At 44.4% G+C, this 21,382-nt stretch overlaps 1 protein-coding gene across 3 annotated transcripts; it reads left to right on the top strand.

The window, feature by feature from the left end:
- Positions 1-637: 637 nt before the first annotated feature.
- Positions 638-19,610, top strand: LOC136015254 (cystine/glutamate transporter-like). 3 transcript variants are annotated; one of them, XM_065680984.1, is made up of 14 exons: positions 648-788; positions 1,435-1,704; positions 3,488-3,752; positions 6,481-6,607; positions 7,348-7,463; positions 8,141-8,266; positions 10,794-10,893; positions 10,981-11,025; positions 11,213-11,336; positions 11,653-11,756; positions 13,542-13,638; positions 14,419-14,568; positions 17,021-17,195; positions 18,126-19,610. In XM_065680984.1, the coding sequence occupies exons 3-14, from the start codon at positions 3,557-3,559 to the stop codon at positions 18,188-18,190; spliced, it is 1,425 nt and encodes a 474-aa protein (XP_065537056.1). In that variant the 5' UTR covers positions 648-788; positions 1,435-1,704; positions 3,488-3,556; the 3' UTR covers positions 18,191-19,610. The 3 variants fall into 3 exon arrangements, with proteins under 3 accessions (XP_065537061.1, XP_065537056.1, XP_065537051.1); XM_065680979.1 differs by having other exon boundaries at positions 1,435-2,074; XM_065680989.1 differs by lacking the exons at positions 17,021-17,195; positions 18,126-19,610 and adding an exon at positions 16,650-16,778 and having other exon boundaries at positions 638-788; positions 1,435-3,752.
- The last annotated feature ends 1,772 nt before the right edge of the window (positions 19,611-21,382 follow it).

Below are 21,382 nucleotides of genomic sequence, written 5' to 3'. Positions count from 1 at the left end.
CGTAAACCAGCTGTAGAGAACTGAAAAGAAGTTGAGCTGCATGTCTTGTCTTTTCAGCCTGTTTCTTGTGTTCGTTTTGGTGTATAAACAAACATCTCTCAGCTCTCCTAACCAGATTTTCTGATTGAGTTCCCAGGACAGACCACCACCAGTCTCATTAAAACTTATTTATGCTTCTTTCATGCATGAATAAAAAAAAGGCTTCTGTTCACTGCTGATTTTATTTAGTTAGATCCTGCGCCTTGTGGTGGACATTGAATCAGAGTGACATTTTTGGCACCAAAACAATAAATAAATAGTGGGACTGAGGAGAACAGTTTGATGCCTGCATCCTTTGCTGTAGGAAAAGGAAGGGGTTAACCTGTTCTTGGCTGTATGGCATTGATTGAGGCCCATACAAAGAAAATACAGCTGTAAACAGTTAGGAGTATTCCCTAGTAGCTGGGTGGGTTTTTTTGGTGTAGAAGTCATTGAACTGAGAGTCTGAAGGTATGACTTGTTTCTCAGGGATGCCACACACTTCCCATGTGATAGCAGGAGGAAGGTCACTAGTTGCTCTAGGTCTCAGCTGCCCAGCTGAGAATGATGCTTTCTTCCTCCTCTGCTTTTTCTAACTTGCTTGCTTATACATCTAGCTTTTCAGCAGTGTAACATCGACTCTGCCTGTGTACTGATCACAGTGGGTCCTGCTCCGTGCTGGGGCCTCTAGGCGCCACCAGGAATAACAAATACGATTTTCCCTTTACGCTTGTCTCCTTCATCTCCAACCATGCTGCAGTGCCTGTGAGGTAAGACTAAAAGCTAAAAATAAAAACGAAGAAATTGGTAAAGATAAAGAATAAGGGAGTAAAGATCCAGCAGGTGTGAGAAGTTGTGAAATGGGTTTTTCTCCAGTCCGCTGGATTGGATGATGAGCTCATGCGAAGGTGCTGCATTTTGGAACGGAGAAGGATTTGAGCCTGTCCTTTAAGTCAAGAGGGTGAACAAAAAGCAGCTTTGTGTATTTCCTTTGTGCTAAGCACATTGTGAATATTCTTAAGCATGGCCACAGGATTAGCATCTTTGCATTTTAATGTGCCTGGTGCTGGAATGTAGCTGGAAAGTGGAGCAAGCAGGAATGGTCTCTCCAGGCGGTGGGCTCTGATAGGTGTTTCTTTGAAGTGCTATTCAATAGCTTTCTGTTACTCTTTCCCTCCTTCCTTCAAGAGCTTCTGGAACAAGTCCTGATAGATTACTGGACTGCACTGTTTAATCTCCAAATGCTTTTGCATGGCAGGAGTATTTAAAAAAAAAAAAAAAAGAGGCATGTGGACAGAAGTATGGAGTTTGGTATTTACTTTGGATCATTAACCTGGTCTGTAAATTTGATTTGATCTCTCCATTTTTTTCCTCTCCCCCCTCCACCCCCTCCACCCCCCTTTTCTTTAATTTCAGAGCCTGCAAAGAGGAGCTGTCTTTTGCTGCTTTGGGATCCCAGCAAGAATTGGGGGCCTGATGGATTTTAAATGCGCCTGCTTTATTTAAAGCCCAGCCAAACAGATAAGTGCCCTTTAATTATCTCACAACAGCATTTTAGACATAGCTGTGCACAACACCTCTTTTCGGTTGGGTTCAATTCGATAAGCCCTCTGTTTCACCACTGCAAATGAATGCTCTGCGGTTCTCCTTTCGGCTGACAAATACCAGATGATATCGGCATTTCATGTGAGCTAATTAATTAGTGTCTTAGGGAACTGCAGCTGATGGCTCGGGAAGTTATCTCCCAGGGGTCTTTCCCCGCTCCTCTGGAACTGCTGTCTCCAGCAGCCCTGTGAAGTTTTGGGACTCTGAGGAGCTGCTCTGTGGGACCAGAGGATGCTGATGTGACCCATCTGAGCCTTGAGGAGTCCTCTGGGACTCATTAGAGGTTTAATAACTAAACTTGGCTGCTTTGATTGAGAAGATGCTTGTGCACGCTTGGCGCAGTCTCAGAGAAACCAGCTAACACTGCTGGCAGGAGAGAAGGCTTTCTGCATGTGCTGGTCATATGTGTGCGGAGAAAGTGATAACCCTGCTTCTTCCTGACAGTTTCCAGGTGGGAAAATAGCTGGGGGTGGGGGAGAGAAGCCCTTAGTTTTATTGAGTTTATACAGGGCATACAAAGAGGTATTGTGGATGAGTGATAACAAGAACTGTTCCCTCGATGGAAAGCACCAACTAGTAAGCAAGTAATTTCTGGCTGCTTAGATCTGCTTCTATAGGTGACTGCTGCTTGCTTTTAGGCACACCATTGCAATTATTAAATAACTGAAGAAATCATCAAAATATGATCTCTTGTACAGTGTAACTGCAGTAGCATACAGACACAGGGCAGGGGCAAATACTCATGATACTGAAATTTAATGGGTTAGAGTAATTAAAAAACTGACTAAAGCTGAGTGTGTGAGCATTGGAGTGGCTGTGTGGCGGGGACGGGAGCCAAATTATCTGCTCCAGACCTGTCCTGTCTTCTCTACCATGAGCTCTGCTGTTAATTAGCAGTGTAAAATGTCTACCTTGGTATTAGGAATACTGCAAACAGGTTTGCTACTGCAAATTAGACTACAGTAACTAATGTGAATTCATCCTACCTGCCTAAGCAGAAGGTGAGTTTCTTGGTGAAGGTACAAGGCTAAGACTGAGAAAAATACTTAGAGAAACAAGACAGTGAAGTAGGAGGTTACTGTGGCATGAGAGAACTAGATCTGGATCAACTTGTGTGATCCCTGGAATGTCTGAAGTTCCCTGTTTCCTAGGGAAAGCTTCACTCCTACTGTAATTACGAAGAAAGTTTATATTAATGGAAGAAATGACACGTCTGATACTGATGACTGTCCTCTGTCTTACAGTTCTAAACAGTACTTATTCCTGACTCTTCAGTATTCTGATAGTGAAAAGTTTTGACAAGATATTGAGAAACACTGATAAAATGAAGCCCTAATGAGAAAATCAGGGTTTGTTCATTCAAGCAAGGATGGATAGGAAGTTAAAAAACCCAAACATCTGTATACCCCAACTAACAGAGCAATTTGCTCCTCAAAAAAAACCAAACCCCTAAACAAGCAAATTTAAACTCAGAGGTCCTCAAGGTTTTGACTATTAGGTTTGCAACTTGAAATCTTCTTTCTGACAGTGTGCTGGTATCTTCCCCCAAATCAGTTTCCATTAAATTCACCCTAACCTGGCCAGTTCCAGTCTGGACATCAGAGCTGAATTCGGCAATCATATCCTGAAGTGTGGCATGCAACTTGCAATGCTCTGTGCTCCTTGGCATAAGAGGCAGAAAACAGTCCTTCTTAGGAGCTGTACTGATGTGAGGTGATACTGAGTGTGTTGTAAACACCTATGGCTTGGTTGGTGTATCCAGCACTTGAGAAGAACAGTTTCAACAGATCTGGACAGGTTTCTGTGAAAAATCTTGTCTGGAAAAGACGACCCCTGAATCCCTAACTCTCTCCTCATCTTACAGGTGATCTTTGAGGACACTTGGGAGTCTGTAGCTTCTGAATGCATGATCTCCTGGGGCTAGAAGAAAGCCATGGGGAAAGACAAGAAGGAACAAGAGCCTGTCTTTCTGAGGAAAAAGATAACTTTGCTGCGGGCTTTCTCGCTCCTCATCGGCAGTATGATTGGTAGTGGCATCTTCATCTCCCCAAAAGGAGTGCTGAAAAACTCTGGCAGTGTGGGTTTGTCCCTGGTTGTCTGGTTTGCCTGTGGGGTCCTCTCAATGTTCGGTGAGTGGTAAGCTTTGTCAGCCTTTGCTTAAGCAACTGGAAAGTGAGGGGATGTAGCACATTTTTATGTATAAAAAACTTGGGAGAAAAATAATTCAGAAGTTCCCTGTTCCTGCTGCAACAGAAAAAAACCATAACAAGCTGGGATGTCACCAGGGGTCTTCATTCAAATCATTTCACTGGGGTGACAGAGAAAATCACAGCACTTATGGTTGTGAATATGAAATAATGTTCACGTCCAGGGCAGAGGGGTGACAAAGACTGCAGATGGAGATAGCATGGTCTCTGCCAGGAAAGCTGGAAGAAAATAAGGGGACTCCTGTCATGTGGATGGGAGATGCAGGCACCCAAAAGACACTTGTAAGTCTGAAGGCTGTGCAGTGCTTTTCACAGACACGGTGAAAAGGGCAAGAAGTGACAGTCTTAATATGCCAGAAGGGATCCCCTTTCTGCGGGTGAGGATAGAGAAGCAGATTGCCTGGGGAGCTGCAGAGTATCTGCCAGCTAGGGATGGGTGTTTGGGTGTCTGTCAGAAATGGTTTGTAAGTGTCCGATGCTGCCTTGGAGCAGGAGATAGAGCAGATCAGTTCAGCCCTGCTTTCTGTGTGTTACTCGTGGCTTGGTTTCTGGCATCATTTAGTACCATTTTTTTTCTCACAAAGGGTTAACTTCTGATGACAGTTTCATTCTAGTTCTTCTGAAATAGTTCTTAAAGTTGTGAGGGATAAAATGAGTGGCTTTTAGTTTCCTTCACTAGCTGTATAAAATCACCACCTCAGAAGTTCTCTAAAGGTGCTGTTAGGAGAACTGCAAGATCTGTCAGGTCTGGGGAGAAATCTGATGTTTATTTCAGTTGGTGACTTTATAGTTCTTCTGTCATAACCTGGGAGGAGTGGGGGGAGAACCCCAAAAAACCAAGAAGGGAGAAATACTCTGTGTGGAAGAAAACACTTTGGCACTGTGGCATGTACACACAAGTTTAGAAACTGAGAGGTTCAGTTGTCAGTATGGCAACTAGTGTGGTTCTTATGCTTAGCATATGTGTACCAATATTTCATGTTGCAGCCTATATGTAGGTTTTTGGCAAATTATACACTTTTGCTTAAAGAAAATCTTATAATGTGAGCATGGTGTTTCTTTTAACTGAGCAGAGCAATAAATGATAATGTGCGTGCTGATCACATAACTTGAGCTCTGCTTTGCAAGTGGAGAGGTTTCCTCTCTTCATTGCATCCTTTGGTAGACTCTGCTGAAAGGGCTTTGGGAGCCTCTTTATCAAGTGATTGTATTTTGTAGCCAAAGGTGTTGGTGTGTTCTTTCCTTTTATCAGCTTGATTACTTCTCCTGATTATTTCTCTGACACGTCTTTTGCAGTAAATTAAAAAGACCTGCTTTCTTTCAGGCTTTTTTTTTCTTTCAAGTACAGCATTTATACAAGCCCCATAGCGTAAGTTCATCAAAGCACTTAACTGAACACTTGAATCATGTAAATAGACTCACTGGAATAAATAAGATGACGTGCCTTTCTCTATTGGACACTTTGAACAGTGATTCTTCACAGATTTACCAACAGAGAGGTGGGGAAAAATTGAGGTCCTCACCATTGGCATGACCTGCATATGGCATAATCACCATCGGACTTGGAAGCATAGCCATATCATCACTGGGTTCCTCTGTGATCTCCCCCGACTCCTAGCAGCTGAGCTGGGCAAAGAAGTATCTAGCACAGCTACAGACGGACTCACTTCAGGGTCAAATCCCATTTAGAGGGGGAGCTGTGCTCATAGAAGTGAGGTGTTTTGAGATTTGTGGTGGACAGAGGATGTTTAACCTTGCAAGTGAATCCAGTGCATTCAGAGCTTACAATTTGCACTTGGATATGTTCACATGGCAAGGTGCTCTATGGAGAAAACACAGATGGGATTTTTTTGGCACAGGCAGAGGCATGCAGGTTTATATCTATTTTCCTAAAAGCTTTAAGCTGTCTTCTATGGCTTACCTCTCTCATGGTTTCTTAGTGGGCTCCGGAGCAGGGGCAGGGAGGCACAGTGCACTTGCTAAGACAGGAGCAGGCAGTCCCCGGGTCTGTCAGTACGCTCATAGATGGACATGCAAGAAAAGACCAACTGAGCCTCTCATGTGGACACTTCTCTTGCTCTCCACCATTGGGGTTATGTTTTCCTCTAGTGCCAGGTCTTCCCTCTTCACCTGGAAGTGAGATGGCCTTCCAGGTCCCCTCTCTCATATCTTTGAAGGAAGGGATTTATGTGAAGATACGAGATAAGGACATAGGAATATGGTCTGTGGTCAAAAACATGATTGAAATGACCAGTTCAGCCATGGCCTGTCGGTTGGGCTGCTGTAACAGCCTGGGAAGCACCATTTCACCAGTCTATGAGAAGTGAGAATCCAAACTTCCAGGACATTTTTCAAAGAAAACCTTTTATAGCTTAGTGCACTGTCTCCCTCATACTTGTTTCCACATAACTTTCGTGGAAAAGTTGCATCATTAACTAGAAAATGGAGAATTTCTTTCCTTTGGACAGAAAAGTTGATTATTTCAAAACACTGTAGCACACAAAAATAGAGTATTTCTGCTATTCCAAATTTTCTTCCTCTAATTCCCTACTTATTTTAAACAGATTCATTCAATCCCTGAAAAGTCATACAGAAAGGAGAAAATCCATGGGATGATTTACTCAGTGCACTCCTACCTGAACTTTTACAGGTGCCTTGTGTTATGCGGAACTTGGAACAAGAATCACCAAGTCTGGAGGACATTATATCTACATTTTGGAGACACTAGGGCGTCTGCCAAGTTTCTTATTTCTGTGGGCAGAGTTTTTTGCTATTAGGTAAGAGGGTTTGTTTCTTTGTTTGCCTTTTGCTGGATGCTGTGATGACTTAAAAATACCCCAAAGTTACTGTGCCAGGTAACAGTCTAGGCAGTTTTTAAAGGAAAGAGTAGAAACAATCTGAACAACTTTTAAAGGTTTTCAGTGATAAAACGAAGGCATCATGAGTTAATAGTTACGCATGTTCAATGTGATCTGTAGTTGAAGAATATCTCTCTTCTCCTGTGGCAGCTGGTATCCTTCAAGAGCCATGGTATTTTTTAGACTAACAATGAATGCCAGATTTATTTCAGATGTTTTCCTGTGCAACTTTCTCGGATTGTCCTGTGGAGACAACTTTCTGGCTCAGCCCTGACTTAAATAATATTTTAGAAACTTGTAAATTGCTTCTTTTTTAACTTTAAGAAAAACTTCAAAAAGAAAGTCCTCACCTCTCAGTAACCTGTGTCCTTCACATAAGCTGAGATGAAGAAGGATGTATTACCCCCACTGCATTGCTCAGTATGATTAATCTCAACTTTTGTTTTCAAGTTGGGAATTAATTTTTTTGCAACATGTGATTTTTAACCCATTTACTGAGAAAAACCTATGAAAAAGACTCGATGGGAATTCACCATCTGCATGGGTGAGCAGGTTTATGCTGGCTGGGGAAACCTCCCCTCCTGAGTTTTGTGCTGGTTTATATCGTGGCATTTCTCGTCTGTCTGCAGACCACAGCTTGTGCTTGGTTCCCTCCACAGGCCTGCCAACAGTGCTGTGATCTCTTTGGCATTTGGAAGCTACATGCTGGAGCCATTTTTTGCCCCCTGTGCACCCCCTGTCCCTGCAGTAAAGCTTGTGTCTCTCCTGGGGTACTGTAAGTACTAACGGTTATGGGACTGCCGATATTGGAGCCTTTCTGCCCCAGACCAGGGGCACTTACGGGGTGATACATTCTGGGATGACTGTGGGACGGGGCCCCATCTCTATCTACTTGGCCACCCAAAACTTCCTTATCCAAGGTGCTGGTCTGGGGCCACCATATTCTGCAAAAAGTGGAATAGGGCTCCCTGTTGATTATCTATTGCCTGAGGTTGGAGGATTGTGCTAAATACCAGAGTAGCAGCTCTTCATGAATAATTGTGCAAATGTCACCTGGGTTGAGGGTGTAAGGCCAAGGTTTTGAAATCCTCACCTCGTGCACCAAGCCTGTGAAGCTGTCCTGCCTGCTCTGGCTGGTGTGTGCTGGCACAAGACCCTGGTGAAAGGGGGCTGCTGGGACAGATGTCCCTGCAAACTCTCACTTTCTCCCTAGGTAGGCATGGATCACCCAACAGGAGCCAAGCTCCTGGTCCTGCTTAGGAGCAGAACCCAGGTCCCCCTCCAAATGATGTATGCTGCACCACATGTCATGTTTTCTCACATCTCTCACCCGAAGCATCCTCTCTGCAAAGATACAGCCTTCTCCCTGTCATCCCTAGAGGAGGGATGCTGTATTTTTTCCTCACGTGTCGAGCATGGGCTACAGCTATAGCAGTGTGATCTCCTCTCCAGACATGATCCTCGCCCTCAATTCCTGGAGTGTCACCTGGAGTGGCCAGCTGCAGACGGTTCTCTCCGTTGTCAAGCTCCTGGCTCTTGCACTCATCATCGTGCCAGGGATGATGCTGCTAGCCCAGGGTAGGTGTGCTGCTGTGTGGCTGAGGGAGGGTGCTCGACATGCCCACCTGACACAGCTTTCATCAGTCCCTAGTGACAAGGTATTACTTGTTTAGCCGGCAGGAGATTTCTCTGCCTGTGTGCTGGGTGTGAATCAGCTGGGAGCTGAGACCAGGGTAGTTGGCACTAAGCTGTATCGTTGCACTTATGAACTTGGCTCAGCTGTGCTTTCTCCAAATCTGAGTGAGCCTCAGTGCCTGAGGCAGTGTGAGCCTGCCCAGGGTCATACAGGCACCTTCCTCTGCAGGCAGTCTTTCTTTGGCATCAGATTGGCCTGTTTACAGTGTGGCTTGAAATCCTTCCAAAACAGTGCAAATTTGATGTACATCAGGGGTGTGTGACAGCACCCGTTGGTGACCTGAGCCAGTCACAGCTGTGTAATGAGTTACCACCCCTCATAGCTGAGCCCTGGTGACAGCATCTCTAACCCTTCTGTGGCTTAAGCTACTGGTCTTTACTTTCTAATTGAGAAGAGTGGTAACTTAGTAAACTCACAATGGGTTTTTGCCAAGTTACACTTGCAGACTAGATTGCATACTCACATCCAGAGTGGGGAAAAGAAACAAACCTGTCAGTGGTATCTTCTGGGAATGATTCAAGAGTATTTTTAAGTGCTTTAATCCAAGCCTCAGTTTATAAAAAGCCCAAGGCATTCCCGCTCAAGGGATAAAGCTTGCTCCTGCTTCATGCTATTACCTTCCTCTGCAGAGAAAACAACACAGGCAGTAGGCTCCACGTTCTTGTTTCTTTCTGATGTCTGGTGCTGGCTCCTTTGAACATGCAAAGATCCCCTTGGGCTGGCAGCGCTTCTGAACTGGAGGACTGCCCTGCAGCTAGAAATCCTGAGCCATTATTGATAGGAATGCCTTTAAATGACAATCTGGAGCCCTGGCACCCGTCCTCCAGTTAGGAGGATAAATGCCTGTGACATCTGGAGGGAGAATTCACGAAGAGACCTCAGTATGGCAGGTTGTATTTAATGTGATTCATGAGGGACTCTAAATCACTCATTAATGTAATGCAGACAATAAATCCTTCTTATGCACCATCACTTATCAGCAATCATTTTAGAACATAAAAACCCTACCTCGATAGGCCCACTCACAAGTTTTTGTTTTGTTTTCTTCAAATCTATTTTCTTTTTTATTTTTTTTTTCTTTAAAAATCGATTTTGTGCTTTTAAATGAGTTTCCCCCATTCACCTGCCTTCTTGTTCTTCTTTTTCTGGTTACATTCGTGTCCTTTCCTCTGCCTTTACCTTCCTTTTGGCTTGGGTTTATTTTAGAGACTTGCTGGCCCACCGTTTCAAACCCAAATGCCTAAATCCCATCACAGAGCTCCTTGCAGAGGCACCTTCACAGAAGTGGCCTGAATTCCTTTATGTGTTTGGTTGCCATTTCATCCCTTTCCTGGAGAAGCACAACTATGCAAGCTCTGCATCTTTTACTTTTAAAGATACTTTGGTAGGAAGAACTGAATATAGATGTGGAACCAAATCTTGGACCACCTGCATTTGAAAATGCAAATCCTTTTGACTGAGTTTTTATTGGTCTTTCTCTGGATGAGAGGCCATTAGGTCTTTCTTCCTTCCCTAGGGATTTGTTCAGTTTTGGAGTTTGATAAAATAAGGGCAGGTTGGAGAGAGCCTTGGGTGACATGGTCTAGTGTGAAGCATCCCTGCCCGTGGCACGGGGGTTGGAACTGGATAATCTTAAGGTCCTTTCCAACACTAACCTATTCTGTGGTTCACATCCAAAATCCCAACTGTTGCTATTTCAAGCAAAGAATTTTTAGGAAAACTGGGGGAGTTGGTAAAACAGGACCTTTATCGGAGCCTCCTCTACTTTCAAATTATATTTGCTCTGCTTTGTGTGTCCTCAGTCCTTCTACTGTTGGTGAGCCTCAGGAGGTGGGCAGGGATCTTGCCAGAGCAGGAGGCCAGGCTGCTGGCTCCCACTCCCTCCTCCACCCTGGTTTCCATGCTCTGGCCAGCGTGGGGCTGGGGTCAGGCTTTGGCAGAAGGATCAGGAGGGAGCACAGTGAGAGCCAAATTAGCCACCTCGCTGGCTGCACCACATCAAAGAGGAGCGTGCATCCAGCTTCTTAGGGAGCCGTGGCGGACAAAAAGGGGGGTCAACCCGGCTAATTAACTTTGGACCTAAAGAAAGGACAAGGACAACTTAGGTCCCCTCATCTCCACAATTTCCTGTTGCCACAGCAGGCTCTGCCTGAAACAGAACCAGACGTTGCCCTTCTTGAAATGTCTCGTGTAGCTGGATGGGGAATGGTTTGTTCTGTCACTGTGAAGTAAATGCATTGGCACAGCACTGCAAATTAAAGCAATGAAACGAATGTGAATACCTGGCTCCAAGGAACTCACAAACACTCTTCCTTGGTCTGAGCAAGAGGTACAAGAGGTGTTATCCTGTGGGAAGCAAGCTTATCTCTGACATTTCCTTGCTCTGTGTCCATTGTATTTCTTCTGTAGGCCACACTGAGAACTTCAAGGATGCTTTTGACAGACAGTCCCTGGTTTTGGATAAACTTCCCCTGGCATTTTATGCAGGCATGTTCGCATATTCAGGCTGGTAGGTTTGAAGGGTGGGTGCTTCATGGGCAGCAGACTGGTGTCCCAGACATGGCTCAAACTCTCCCTGTCTGTTCCCACCATGCAGGTTCCAGACCAGCTTTGTGCGTGAAGAGTTGGTCAGACCTGAACGGTAAGGCTGGGAAGAAGTCATCTTGGGTTACCAGTCTCTGGGGTACCATGGGTTTCACAAATGCAGTACGAGAGGAAATAAGTTTGTGGGTTCATCTAAACAATGCCAGCTGCAATCTGCAGTAATACTGTGCATAACAAGGGATAAGAGCTTGTTTTTTGTGTGCATCTCTTCCCCTTTCTTGTAGAAACATCCCCCTGGCTGTCATCGTGTCCGTGATCACAGTAATTGTGGGGTACATGCTCACCAATGTCTCTTACTACACAGTCTTGGAAACACAAGACGTTCTGGCTTCTCCTGCTGTGGCTGTGGTGAGTCGTCACCCCTGCCGTTACATTTCTTCAGTGTGGTCAGCTTATGCTGAAGGGGTGGTCATGGCAAGTGTTTTGGAGACGGTTTTCCTATAAAATGCTTTATTGCTTTCTCATTTCTCTGGATTATTGGGTAACAATAACTTCTTCTAGTCTTGCCTGAAAGATAATGGAAAGTAACCCGCAGTGACAGTAGAAAAGGCAAGATTTATGTGTTATGTTTTAGTCCTTCAGTGGAGGAATTTTTTCTCTTTTGAATCTGATATTGCCTAGAGATCACCACATGTTCCTAAAGTCACATTTGCTCTTCCTCTAGAGCTTTGCGCAACAAGCCTTCAAAAGCTTGACCTCCGTGATCCCTATCCTTGTCTCACTGTCCTGCTTTGGAACCATGAATGGAGGAATCTTCACATTTTCAAGGTTGTGTCCCTAAGAATTTATTACTTTTTTGGCTTACTTTATCAGAGGGAAACACCAGCAACTTGTGCAACTGCCCATCCATGCAGTAATATTTTAGCTGCCCATGAGGGAAAATAAGGCCATTGACTCCTGGGATGTCAATTACATGATGACCCCTTTTGACTAAGAGTTACCCTATTTACTTCTGGCCAGGTCCACGTTTTGGTGTCTAAGGCTGGTCAAAAACAAATATTCTAATTTCTTCCCCCCTGTTTCAGTTTAAAACCCTAGTTTAAAGTGAAATGTCAATGTTTCTGGTGAACTGGAGGCTTTGTTGATGTTGGCAGCTGCTCAGAGAGACTGAGTCGTCTTTTGCTAGATTCACTCAGCTGCTCCACTGTAGGGCACAGGGTCCTTCTGTTGTGAGAATCTCTGGCCAGAGGCAAACTCTCCCTTGAGGACTTTGCTTTGAGGTCAGCAAAATGTTATCAGGGACAAGCTATTCCTAAAGCAGTAGTTGAGGCTCAGCAAGTCTTGTAGCAATAAGAAGAGCTTTGTTCCAAGAAAAAATTATCTTGCCAGCTTTACTGGCTGCCACACTGCATACGCTTATGGGAGCCTTGAAATTGAAGAGAAGGGCAGAGCCCAGGGAGAAGCACATCATGCTGGTCCCAAGGAGCTGAGTGTACTCTCTGGAACTAGTTCTGTTTCACAGCTTTGATTGCAAAAGGAAAAATCCTTTGATATGAAAGGGATGTATCATAGCACAAAAGGTAATGAATTGTTTGACCCACTACTCTGAAATCCTGTATTATATACAAGTGGGGAGAATCCTCCCCGTTAGCTCCTCTAGATTCTAGGTTCCTTTGAGGATGAGAAGTCTCTAGGCAGCACAGAGATTCTGCATGTCCCTATTGCCTTTCTCTCCCCCATCTTGGCACTATTAACATAATCACTGCAGAAAGGCCATATAAACAGCGATGGGGCCTCCCTGGCTGTTGGCCAGTCACACCCCTGCAAAACCACAGGGACAGCCATAAAACCAATTTTACACTCATGCCCCAGCTGCTTTGGGCCCTGCTCCAGCCCAGCTGATGCTCTGGCATGGTTTGTTTGGGGATATTAAATTTATAAAATTAGATGCAATGTCTTCTCCCTAATTGCCCTTTCATGAGTCAAAGGAGAGATGCAGGCAAGGAGATCTCTTCTGTCATTTTGTAGCTGGCCTCTCGGCAGTATGCCAAGCTATATCCTCCAACAGCTGGCCAGAGGATTGAAATCTCTCTATTATTTGTGGAAACTGCACTTCATTTTCTTTTATATATATATATTTGAATATATAAAATATATTTTTTTATATATATAGAAAAATATAGACATCAAGACTGACAATCCCTTTTCACAAATTCATGGTCTTCTCTCATGAAGAATTGCAGTTTGTGACCCCTTTATTCCTTACTGTAAAAACTAGCCCCTCTTCTGATGGCAAGAAACTTTTTTTCTTCTATTTCCTGTCTGGACTCACTCATGGTCACTTTGGACCTGCCCACGGGTCTCTGCTAACAGGCCACCTGAGGGGATGCTGCCAGTGGTCCTGCTGGTGGGTTCTGTGCTGAGTTGAGCTGTCCTGGGAGAGCTACGGGAATTCAACACTGGGCTTTTCTACCAAGTGCTCCAAAAGTGTGGCTAAAGCCAGACCTGTGCCGGGGGTGTCCCCTTGTGGCCTCAGGTCAACCCAGTGACTGTGATCTTACTTCTGGTCTGGAAGTGCGGTGCTAATGCACAGGGCTCCCTGTCTTTTCCTAGGACCCTGTTTGTGGCTTCCAGGGAAGGACAGTGGCCTCCTCTCTTCTCCATGATCCACATCCGAAGGCATACACCCCTTCCTGCTGTCATGTTAATGGTAAGGAGATCTGACTGTTTTGCATATTCTGTTGTTGCAGTCTTGTCTTTCTTGCAAAGTTTGTGGATCTGGGGAGTTTTAAAGCGTGTTGACACTAAGTCAGCCTCTGAAAAACAATGGAGGAATACTGAAAATGGCTACATCTTGTGCCAGCAGCAGTATCCAAACGCACTGTCTCGAAGTCCCTGCGTTATAGCCTTGGGCAGCTTTTTTAAAAGTGCTCCCCCTACCATCTGCCACAGTTGCTGATTGATGCTGTCCTATGAAAACATCTCTTAGGCTTTGGCTATTTGGAAAACTGAAATTCCCAGGTGTAGTGGAAATGCAGGGAAAAGGAGCATTTGCAGAGATGCTTTCAGCTTGGCTTTATGGTTTCCTTTTTTCCCTCCAGGAGTGGTCCAGCTCCATCCTAACTGTGCTGCAGTACCTCTTGCAGGTTGGCTGACCTGCTAAAAACTTAGCAGAGATCTTTGCAGGTAGCCTTTGTGCCAGCAGTGGAGTCTTTTGGATCATGCATGCTTGGGACATAAAGCATCAAAGATGCTGTTGATCTTGAAAGGATTGCTCCTTTCTGTAGCACATCGTTATAGTGTGTTTAAGCCTTTTGCCTTCAGTCTGTGACACTGTTTTATAAAGCTCTCTGACCTCTGAAATGTTGGGGCTGTGAAGTAGCTGCCTGTGATTGCAGGGGGACTGGAGGAGGTGATCCATATTACCCTTTTCTAGTCCAAGGGCCACAGTAAGGTTTTAATGACTGTATTTTATCTTCACAATGCTCAGTTCCCTTTGGTTACTACCATGGTGTGCATTGGAGATATCTACCATCTGTTGAACTTCTTCAGCTTTTCCCGATGGCTCTTCATAGGATTAGCCACCCTTGGACTCATTGTCCATCGCTACCGTCACCCAGAGCTGCAAAGCCCATTCAAGGTAACACACAGCACGTGTCTAACAGCCAGGAATGCACAGACTTGATGTTTCTCTCTTGTATTTGCTAATAATTAGAGCATTGCATGGTTGTGGTTGCCCTTAGGCTCTAAGGAGTCTTAATCCCTACTGCTCCGTAAGGCATGCGGGGAGCCCTTGAAATTGGTTGGTGTGTGTGAACAGCCAGATGTGGTCAATTCTATAAAGCTGGTTCTACATAGTGTCAGCAGTCACATCTGTAAAATGGCAGCCTGCTCCAGCGGGCAAAGTTTCAGGCTGGGAACTGGGAGATGCACAGAAGGCAGTTGGACACTCATCTGTCATGGGCAGCCAGGAGGGACCCTTAGGGTTAGGGTGTTATTTCAGTGATAGGTAAGTCTCAGCTCTAGCTGAGAAGTGAGAGGGAGTCAGGCCACAAGGAAAGAGTATGGCCAGAGGGATCCTAGGAGCAAACCTGACTTGAGGGGAATCATCTGCTGGCACAAAAATATTATATAGTGTAGAGCAGCTTGTGTGCAACTGTTGCTGCCCGCAAGTCCTGAGGGTGTGCACAGCACATAAATGCGTGCCACGAAGTGTAAGGCGCCTCTTCCGCTTGTACCTTTCCCTAGCCTCAACGGGGCCCCTCTGGTGGGCCTTCTCGTGCTGCTGGGTGCTGGAATCCTCTTTGCACTGGTGGGAGAAGCTGGAGTTGGTGCTGGAGCAGCTTTCTTGTGCTTAGGGCACCTTTCCACATTGCCACATAATGTGCAGAGGGTGTTTGGCTGCTGCAGTTTGGCATGCAGTTTGTTCCCATCTGGTGCCTCCAGCCAGCTCTTGCATGGGAAAGGAGACTTCTTTGCTCACAGATGCTGTGCTGCTGGTCAGTGGGAAGCTCAGGGGACAGAAATGCTTTCTGCATCTCCCAGGGCTCCTCCCTGAGCTGTTCAAACCTGCAAAGTTTAGGGTGAGTTTTCATCTTGGTCTTTGCTGGAGACAGCGTGTTTTGGAGAGACCCTGTAGCTTTCCAGTTTAATGGCTGGCTGCATTTGTGTACTCACTCAGAAACGGAATTTAAATAACTTTTCTTTTTCTTTTAAACCAAGCTCTCAGGGGAAGTTTATTAGTGGATAGCACTGGTGATGTTTTCAGTTGCTGACATTTTGCCCCATTTATTTTAGACAGATGTCATGGTTTAGATGAGAATTAGGATTTTAACGGTTCACAAAGGCAGATTAAGTGAGGGAGGGAAATGCTGGAAATTTGGTCCATTTGTTTGGATTTTTCTCCCCTCTCCCTAATTTCTATAACCCCTTGAAACCATCTAGGCAGTTGTCTGGAAGAGCTGAACGCAGGTGGTGTGGGCATATGCTGCGCTCTAGTGGCAGATATAGGTCGTCTTCTGCCACAGGCTTATGGAGAGCAAAGCAAGAAATACTTGTGGTTCTGCTAGTACTTTTCTCCCCTATAGCATTTTGAGTTTAGAAATGGTGAGAAAACACTGGAAAGAGGAGGAAGTAGTGCTCTTGCACACCTCTCAAGCAGATGTGCAGCATGAGTGTGTGTGCATAGGAGAGGCTGGCAGGGGGTGCTCCATCTGGAAAGACAGCAAGAGCAAGTAAGTTTGGTAGCTGGATGGCTGCCACCTCTAGAGCAACTGATCTCTTCCAGCTTGGCATGGTCCAAAATAGGATTTCTATTACCAGAAAAGAGATTGCCACCCTAGATGAGACCAGCAGCTCCTTCATTCCATCAGCCTTGGCAAAGAGTAACTTGGCTGAGGTTGGATTTAAAGACTGAGGGAATGTTTCACAGTTTTATTATTTATTGCAGTCTTCCACTTTACTCTCCAAATAAGTCAGACAAATTGGCTCAACCAACAGGCAGGGCTGAAGTGCTGACAGCTTCTTTGGTCTTTTCATCAGGATATTGTTGAAACTCATGTTCTTAATGCAGGTGCTATGAAGATAGGGAGGCTGGTTTTGGTCACTATATGTCCCTGGCAAGATGGAGGCAGGTTAAAATGAATCTCGAGTGTCATAACTGAAAAATGGTTTGGTTCAAAGTGCTGCTGCTGCTCTTGACTTCAGATTTTCCACCAGCAGTTGCCACACATGACAAGTCGGTATGTGTGCATGTGCATGTACAGGAGCAGCACATTCAGAGAGCAGTGGGGTATAGCTGCCTTCTCCACCTGCTTGGCTTCCAGTTGCAGGTGAGGTTCATACTTTGATTCACGTGACTCATGCATCTCACAGGGCACACTGGGCTCCAAAGGTGGTGCATGTCAATTTTTGTTCAATGCATTCTACTAATTTGCAACCGGTTGTACAGAAGCAGTGAGCTGGGCAGCTATGTGATTTCTCTCATCTTCTTTAAGATGGAGAAGTGAATATGGTGTGTACTGGTACATATGGAGGCTGATTTGCTACAGCCATCAATTTTGCCTGAGAGTCTTCTGTGCTCTTTTCCCCAGGTTCCCCTGTTCATTCCCATCTCTTTTACCATCATCTGCCTCTTCACAGTGGCAATGTCTTTCTACTCAGACCCTGTGAACATTAGCATTGGATGCACCATAGTTTTAAGCGGTTTTCCAGTCTACTACCTCATAATCCACAAGCAAATGTCAGATTGTTTCCGTAGCCCATTATGTAAGTATGCATTTGAGGTTGAGTATTGTGGACCTAAAAACACACCTGGGGTGGGGATGTTGGTTTGGTCTCAGGCTCATCTCTAATGCAAGTTGCTCCATGACCAAGAAACTTCAAAAAACATAAATCATGACCCCTACTACCCCTTTTATGCCTTTCACAAGACACAGCCTCTGCAGCCAAATGCGAAGGGGGTAGGCTGTGCTGCCTACCTGTGCTGACTATCTGTGGTGGTTGGCAGCCAGGCATGGACTGTGCCTGCCTGGCTGGTGAATATACTGACAAGTGAGCTTGATGTTTTCTTTTAAGAAAGACAGGGCTGACGTTTATCAACAGGCAACAAGGAGGGTTGTTTTCATATCCCAACCCTTGGGTTCTGTTAAACTTATCATATCTTCAGGATCACCACCTCTCAGTCCAATTTGCCTGACACTGAGGAACAAGATCAGAAGTTAGGATGGAGAGACTGACAGGCAGAGACTGTAAACCCATGCCCAAACATACTTGCTGGAAGGCTGGGGTGAGGACTAGTAGGAGAAGGCAGTGCTGCCTGAGGGCTATCTGTTTGGTGAAGAAGCCAGGATGGTTTGTGGTACAGATGTGGGTGTATGAATGGGAGACATCTCCACTATTTGCAATGTCTAACAGATTTCCTTTGGGTGTAGCTCTGGTGGCATAACTTTTTCAGAAACAGAAGTCCAGTTTTGAGTTTAATTTACAATTTCATTTATGAATCTTTTTTCTTTTGATCTGGTGTTGGGCTGAGGTGTATCTGTAACCACTGAACTGAAGAAAACATACAGCAAGCAAGGAAACTGATACAGTGATCTGCTAACATAAGGAGCTCTGGCCAACAGCTGATGCTCTGATTTTCAGCCATATCTCAAGACTTCCTCTGGACTAAACATTTTTCCTTCCCCCCTCTTCCAGATTATCTTACACATAAACTACAGTTACTGCTGGAAGTAGTCCAACAAGAAATCAAGACTTACTGAGAAAACCATCAGAACTCACACGAGAATGTAAAATCTACTTACTTCGTTTCTGATACCTTTGATCCTACCAAAAGCAGGCCGTAGTACTGTTCTTTTAATTGCTGCAAATGAGGATGAGCCTGAGCCAAAACCTTATTGCAAGTCTTCCTAAGTTTGCTGATCGGGACTGGGATGAGTGCATCGCATCTGTTTCTGCCCTTCTCTTTTTTAGCAGAACAATCTATTTCTTTGAAATGAGTTTGCTTTGCCCTCAGAGTGTCTTCAAAACCAAGATCCTGTTTTGCAGCCTAGCCCAGTCCTCAGTAAAATAGTGTATGTGTGTGTATACTCACACTATCTTTTGGTTTTCTAACTTGGCAAGTAGAGGGGAGGGAGTATGTTGCAGACCTTAGAGTCCAACACATGGAAGCCAAATGCAGGTTTCAAACCAAAATGCTGTAGTCGCCATGCTGTGGACAAGTATTAAGAAGGGAAATGTGTGGGGAGAATACATTAGATTTAATGTAGATGAATTGGAAAGTAAGAGGCAGGGGGATTAAACTTAGTTCACCAGAAAGCAAACCCTTTTAAATTTAAGTATTAACAAAGTAATGTGAGCATGTTTTGCTCTGTTTTATTACATAAGCAGAATAAGCTTATTTTGTTTTGAAATTTCAATTTTCAATTTTCAATTTTATTTTTCTGAAATGACCTTTCAAAATGTATAAACACATTTAAAAAAATCAGTTAAATATTAACAAGAATATAATAAAGTAGATCCTGATCTTTCCTCCATCTCCCTAGCTCTGGTCCTCACCAGTGAAGTTGAAAATTCAGATTTTGGCCCAACTCCAGTGACTTTCATTTTCTCTTTTAGTTAGACAAGACTTCAGTTAGATGAGACTTGGGCAGATTCCTGAATGCGTGCATCTTTTGGTGCTGTAAGAAGACATGAAAAACTTCATGTCAGAGCTTTAACTTCAAATAAGCAGTCAAATGACTTGTTGAATCAATACATAAATGCTTATTTGAACTATTGACATAAGAAAGGTTTCCATTGTTGGATTACTTTGGTTTCCATTATTAGCGTGTCAATGTTATGCCCAGATAAAACAGCAACTGGCTATTCCCAATCAGTTAATTGTTAGTCTTTCCTTAAAAGATGGGAACCAGTATGCTGAGACTCCTCTACTGGTGGCTGGAGAGAGGAATAGCAGAACATGGAGCTTCTTTAATCTTTTGTATCAGGCATTTATGTACTTAGAGTAAAGCCAAAGTACAAACCCAATGTAATCTACTGAAACTTGTAAAATTCACCATCAAGATTTGGAGCTAAATAAGTTGAGGTTGTTTGTTTGTTTGTTTGTTTTTTTGGTTTGGTTTGGTTTGGATTTTTGTTTTGGTTTCGTATGGGTTCTTTTCAAAGCAATTGAGAATAATTTTTCTTGTTATGACTGCTTCCTGTTCCTTTGCTGAGTTAAGCTGGGATAGCAGCACTGTGGTTGCAGGGCTCGTTGCTCATTTCTCCCCTCCCCTCCTGCAGTTGAATTTAGAAGCTACTGGACGTTGTCCAACAAGAAATCCAGTCTTACTGCGAAAACCATCACAACCTACTCAAAGGTACCAGCTTTAAATGGTAATGTGGTTTCAAACGAGAGCTGGAAATGCTTTCAGGCTCCCAGACATGGGTTGCTCCCCCCTTGCATTGGACTTTGCTGAAGTTGAACCCCCTGGTACACCTGCCCTCAGCATCCCCATGACCAGGCTCTGGTGTGGGTGGCTGAGGAACCAACCTGCAAAGACCAGGTAAGCCCCATCACCCAAACACAGACTGAGTCCACCCCCTTAGGTACTGGTTGGGGGGATTTTCCACATCTTGAGATAGAAGTATGACGTGCTACCAGCCTGGTCCTGTGCTGTAGGACCCCTGTCAGCACAATGTGCCCACACTGTAGCATCAGTACTCATATGCATCAAACCTTGGAGCAGTCCGAAATTGCAACAGAGCTTCTGTGTGTCTGCAGATAAGCACGTTGAAAGGGTGAAGCAGGGAAGCATCCCTTCTCTTGTCCATTTGTTCCAAAGAGGAAAAGGAAATAAGAATTGAAATTCCTGAGAGGAGAAATAAGTAATCCTGCCCGTTGGACAATGGTTATTTTATACATGATAAATCATCTGATGTATGCACAGAAGCAACACTAGGGTGCCTCTGCTGACTATGCAGGAATATAATCTTGCAGGGCTATATGTAGGATGCCTGCTCTAAGACCTGTCAGGTACTGGAAATGCAGACAGATATAATACCACAGGTAGAAATCAGAGGTTCAGCAGCTCTGCAGGTGACATTGCAGTTGAAAGTGACAAAACTAAAACCCATGGTGTTCAGGAAGTATCAGTTCACAGTGAGCTCGTTTCTGGTTTGTGGTGACTTGTGTATTTAGAGAGGATGGTGTGCTGCTTCCAGAAAAGCCATGTAAACATTTTCTACCAAGCCAGAATGTTTTTCCTAAAGCTGATATCTCATGCCTGCTGAAGCTCTTGGCTTCAGTTCAGGAGAGTATTTTACTACAGAATTCACATATGCGAAAGTGAACCTGTGGGGCCTGATCCTATAAATCTCATCAGTCAAAGGGAAGCATAAAAACTTGTGCAATTTTGGAGCTGATTGCCAGATACTATATGGGAGGTCAAAAGCCAGTCAAGAAAGGCCAGATGGAGAAGAAACAAAGTTCAACTTCTTAATCACATATGTGGCTTTTTTTGTTCTTTTGGGTTTCTTTTTGGGGGGTGGGGGGTGGGTTTTAATATTGTGTCTATAAAATGCCCTCGGAGTGCAGCCTTTCCAGAAACTAAAATAGAGATATATGTGTTTCAGCCACCACTGATCTGGTCTGAATAGATCATCAGGAAATGAAAATGTTCTGGGCAATTCAGCTGAATATAGTTTGTGTAACCAAGGGAGAATAAATAAAGGTTGCATCTGAACAAGTTTATGTAGTTAGTACTCCTTGACCTGTTGCTAAGCTTTATGCTTCACAGCTTTCCTGGGAAACAGTCAACTTTTTAGACGGAAAGGTTGGAAGTCAAACTGATAAGCTCCTAACATTTCTTTGATTTCCATGCAGGAAGAGCAGGGCAGAGGCTCAGCCTTCAAGGTAAAGAAATACAAATACTAGGGATGGTACAGAGCTCTGTGTGGGCTGATGGCCTGCC

The sequence above is a fragment of the Lathamus discolor genome, chromosome 1, assembly GCF_037157495.1.
Source record: "Lathamus discolor isolate bLatDis1 chromosome 1, bLatDis1.hap1, whole genome shotgun sequence".
Lineage (NCBI taxonomy): Eukaryota > Metazoa > Chordata > Aves > Psittaciformes > Psittacidae > Lathamus > Lathamus discolor.
Note: the sequence above shows the minus strand (reverse complement) of the source record. Positions and strands in the feature narration are given on the sequence as shown.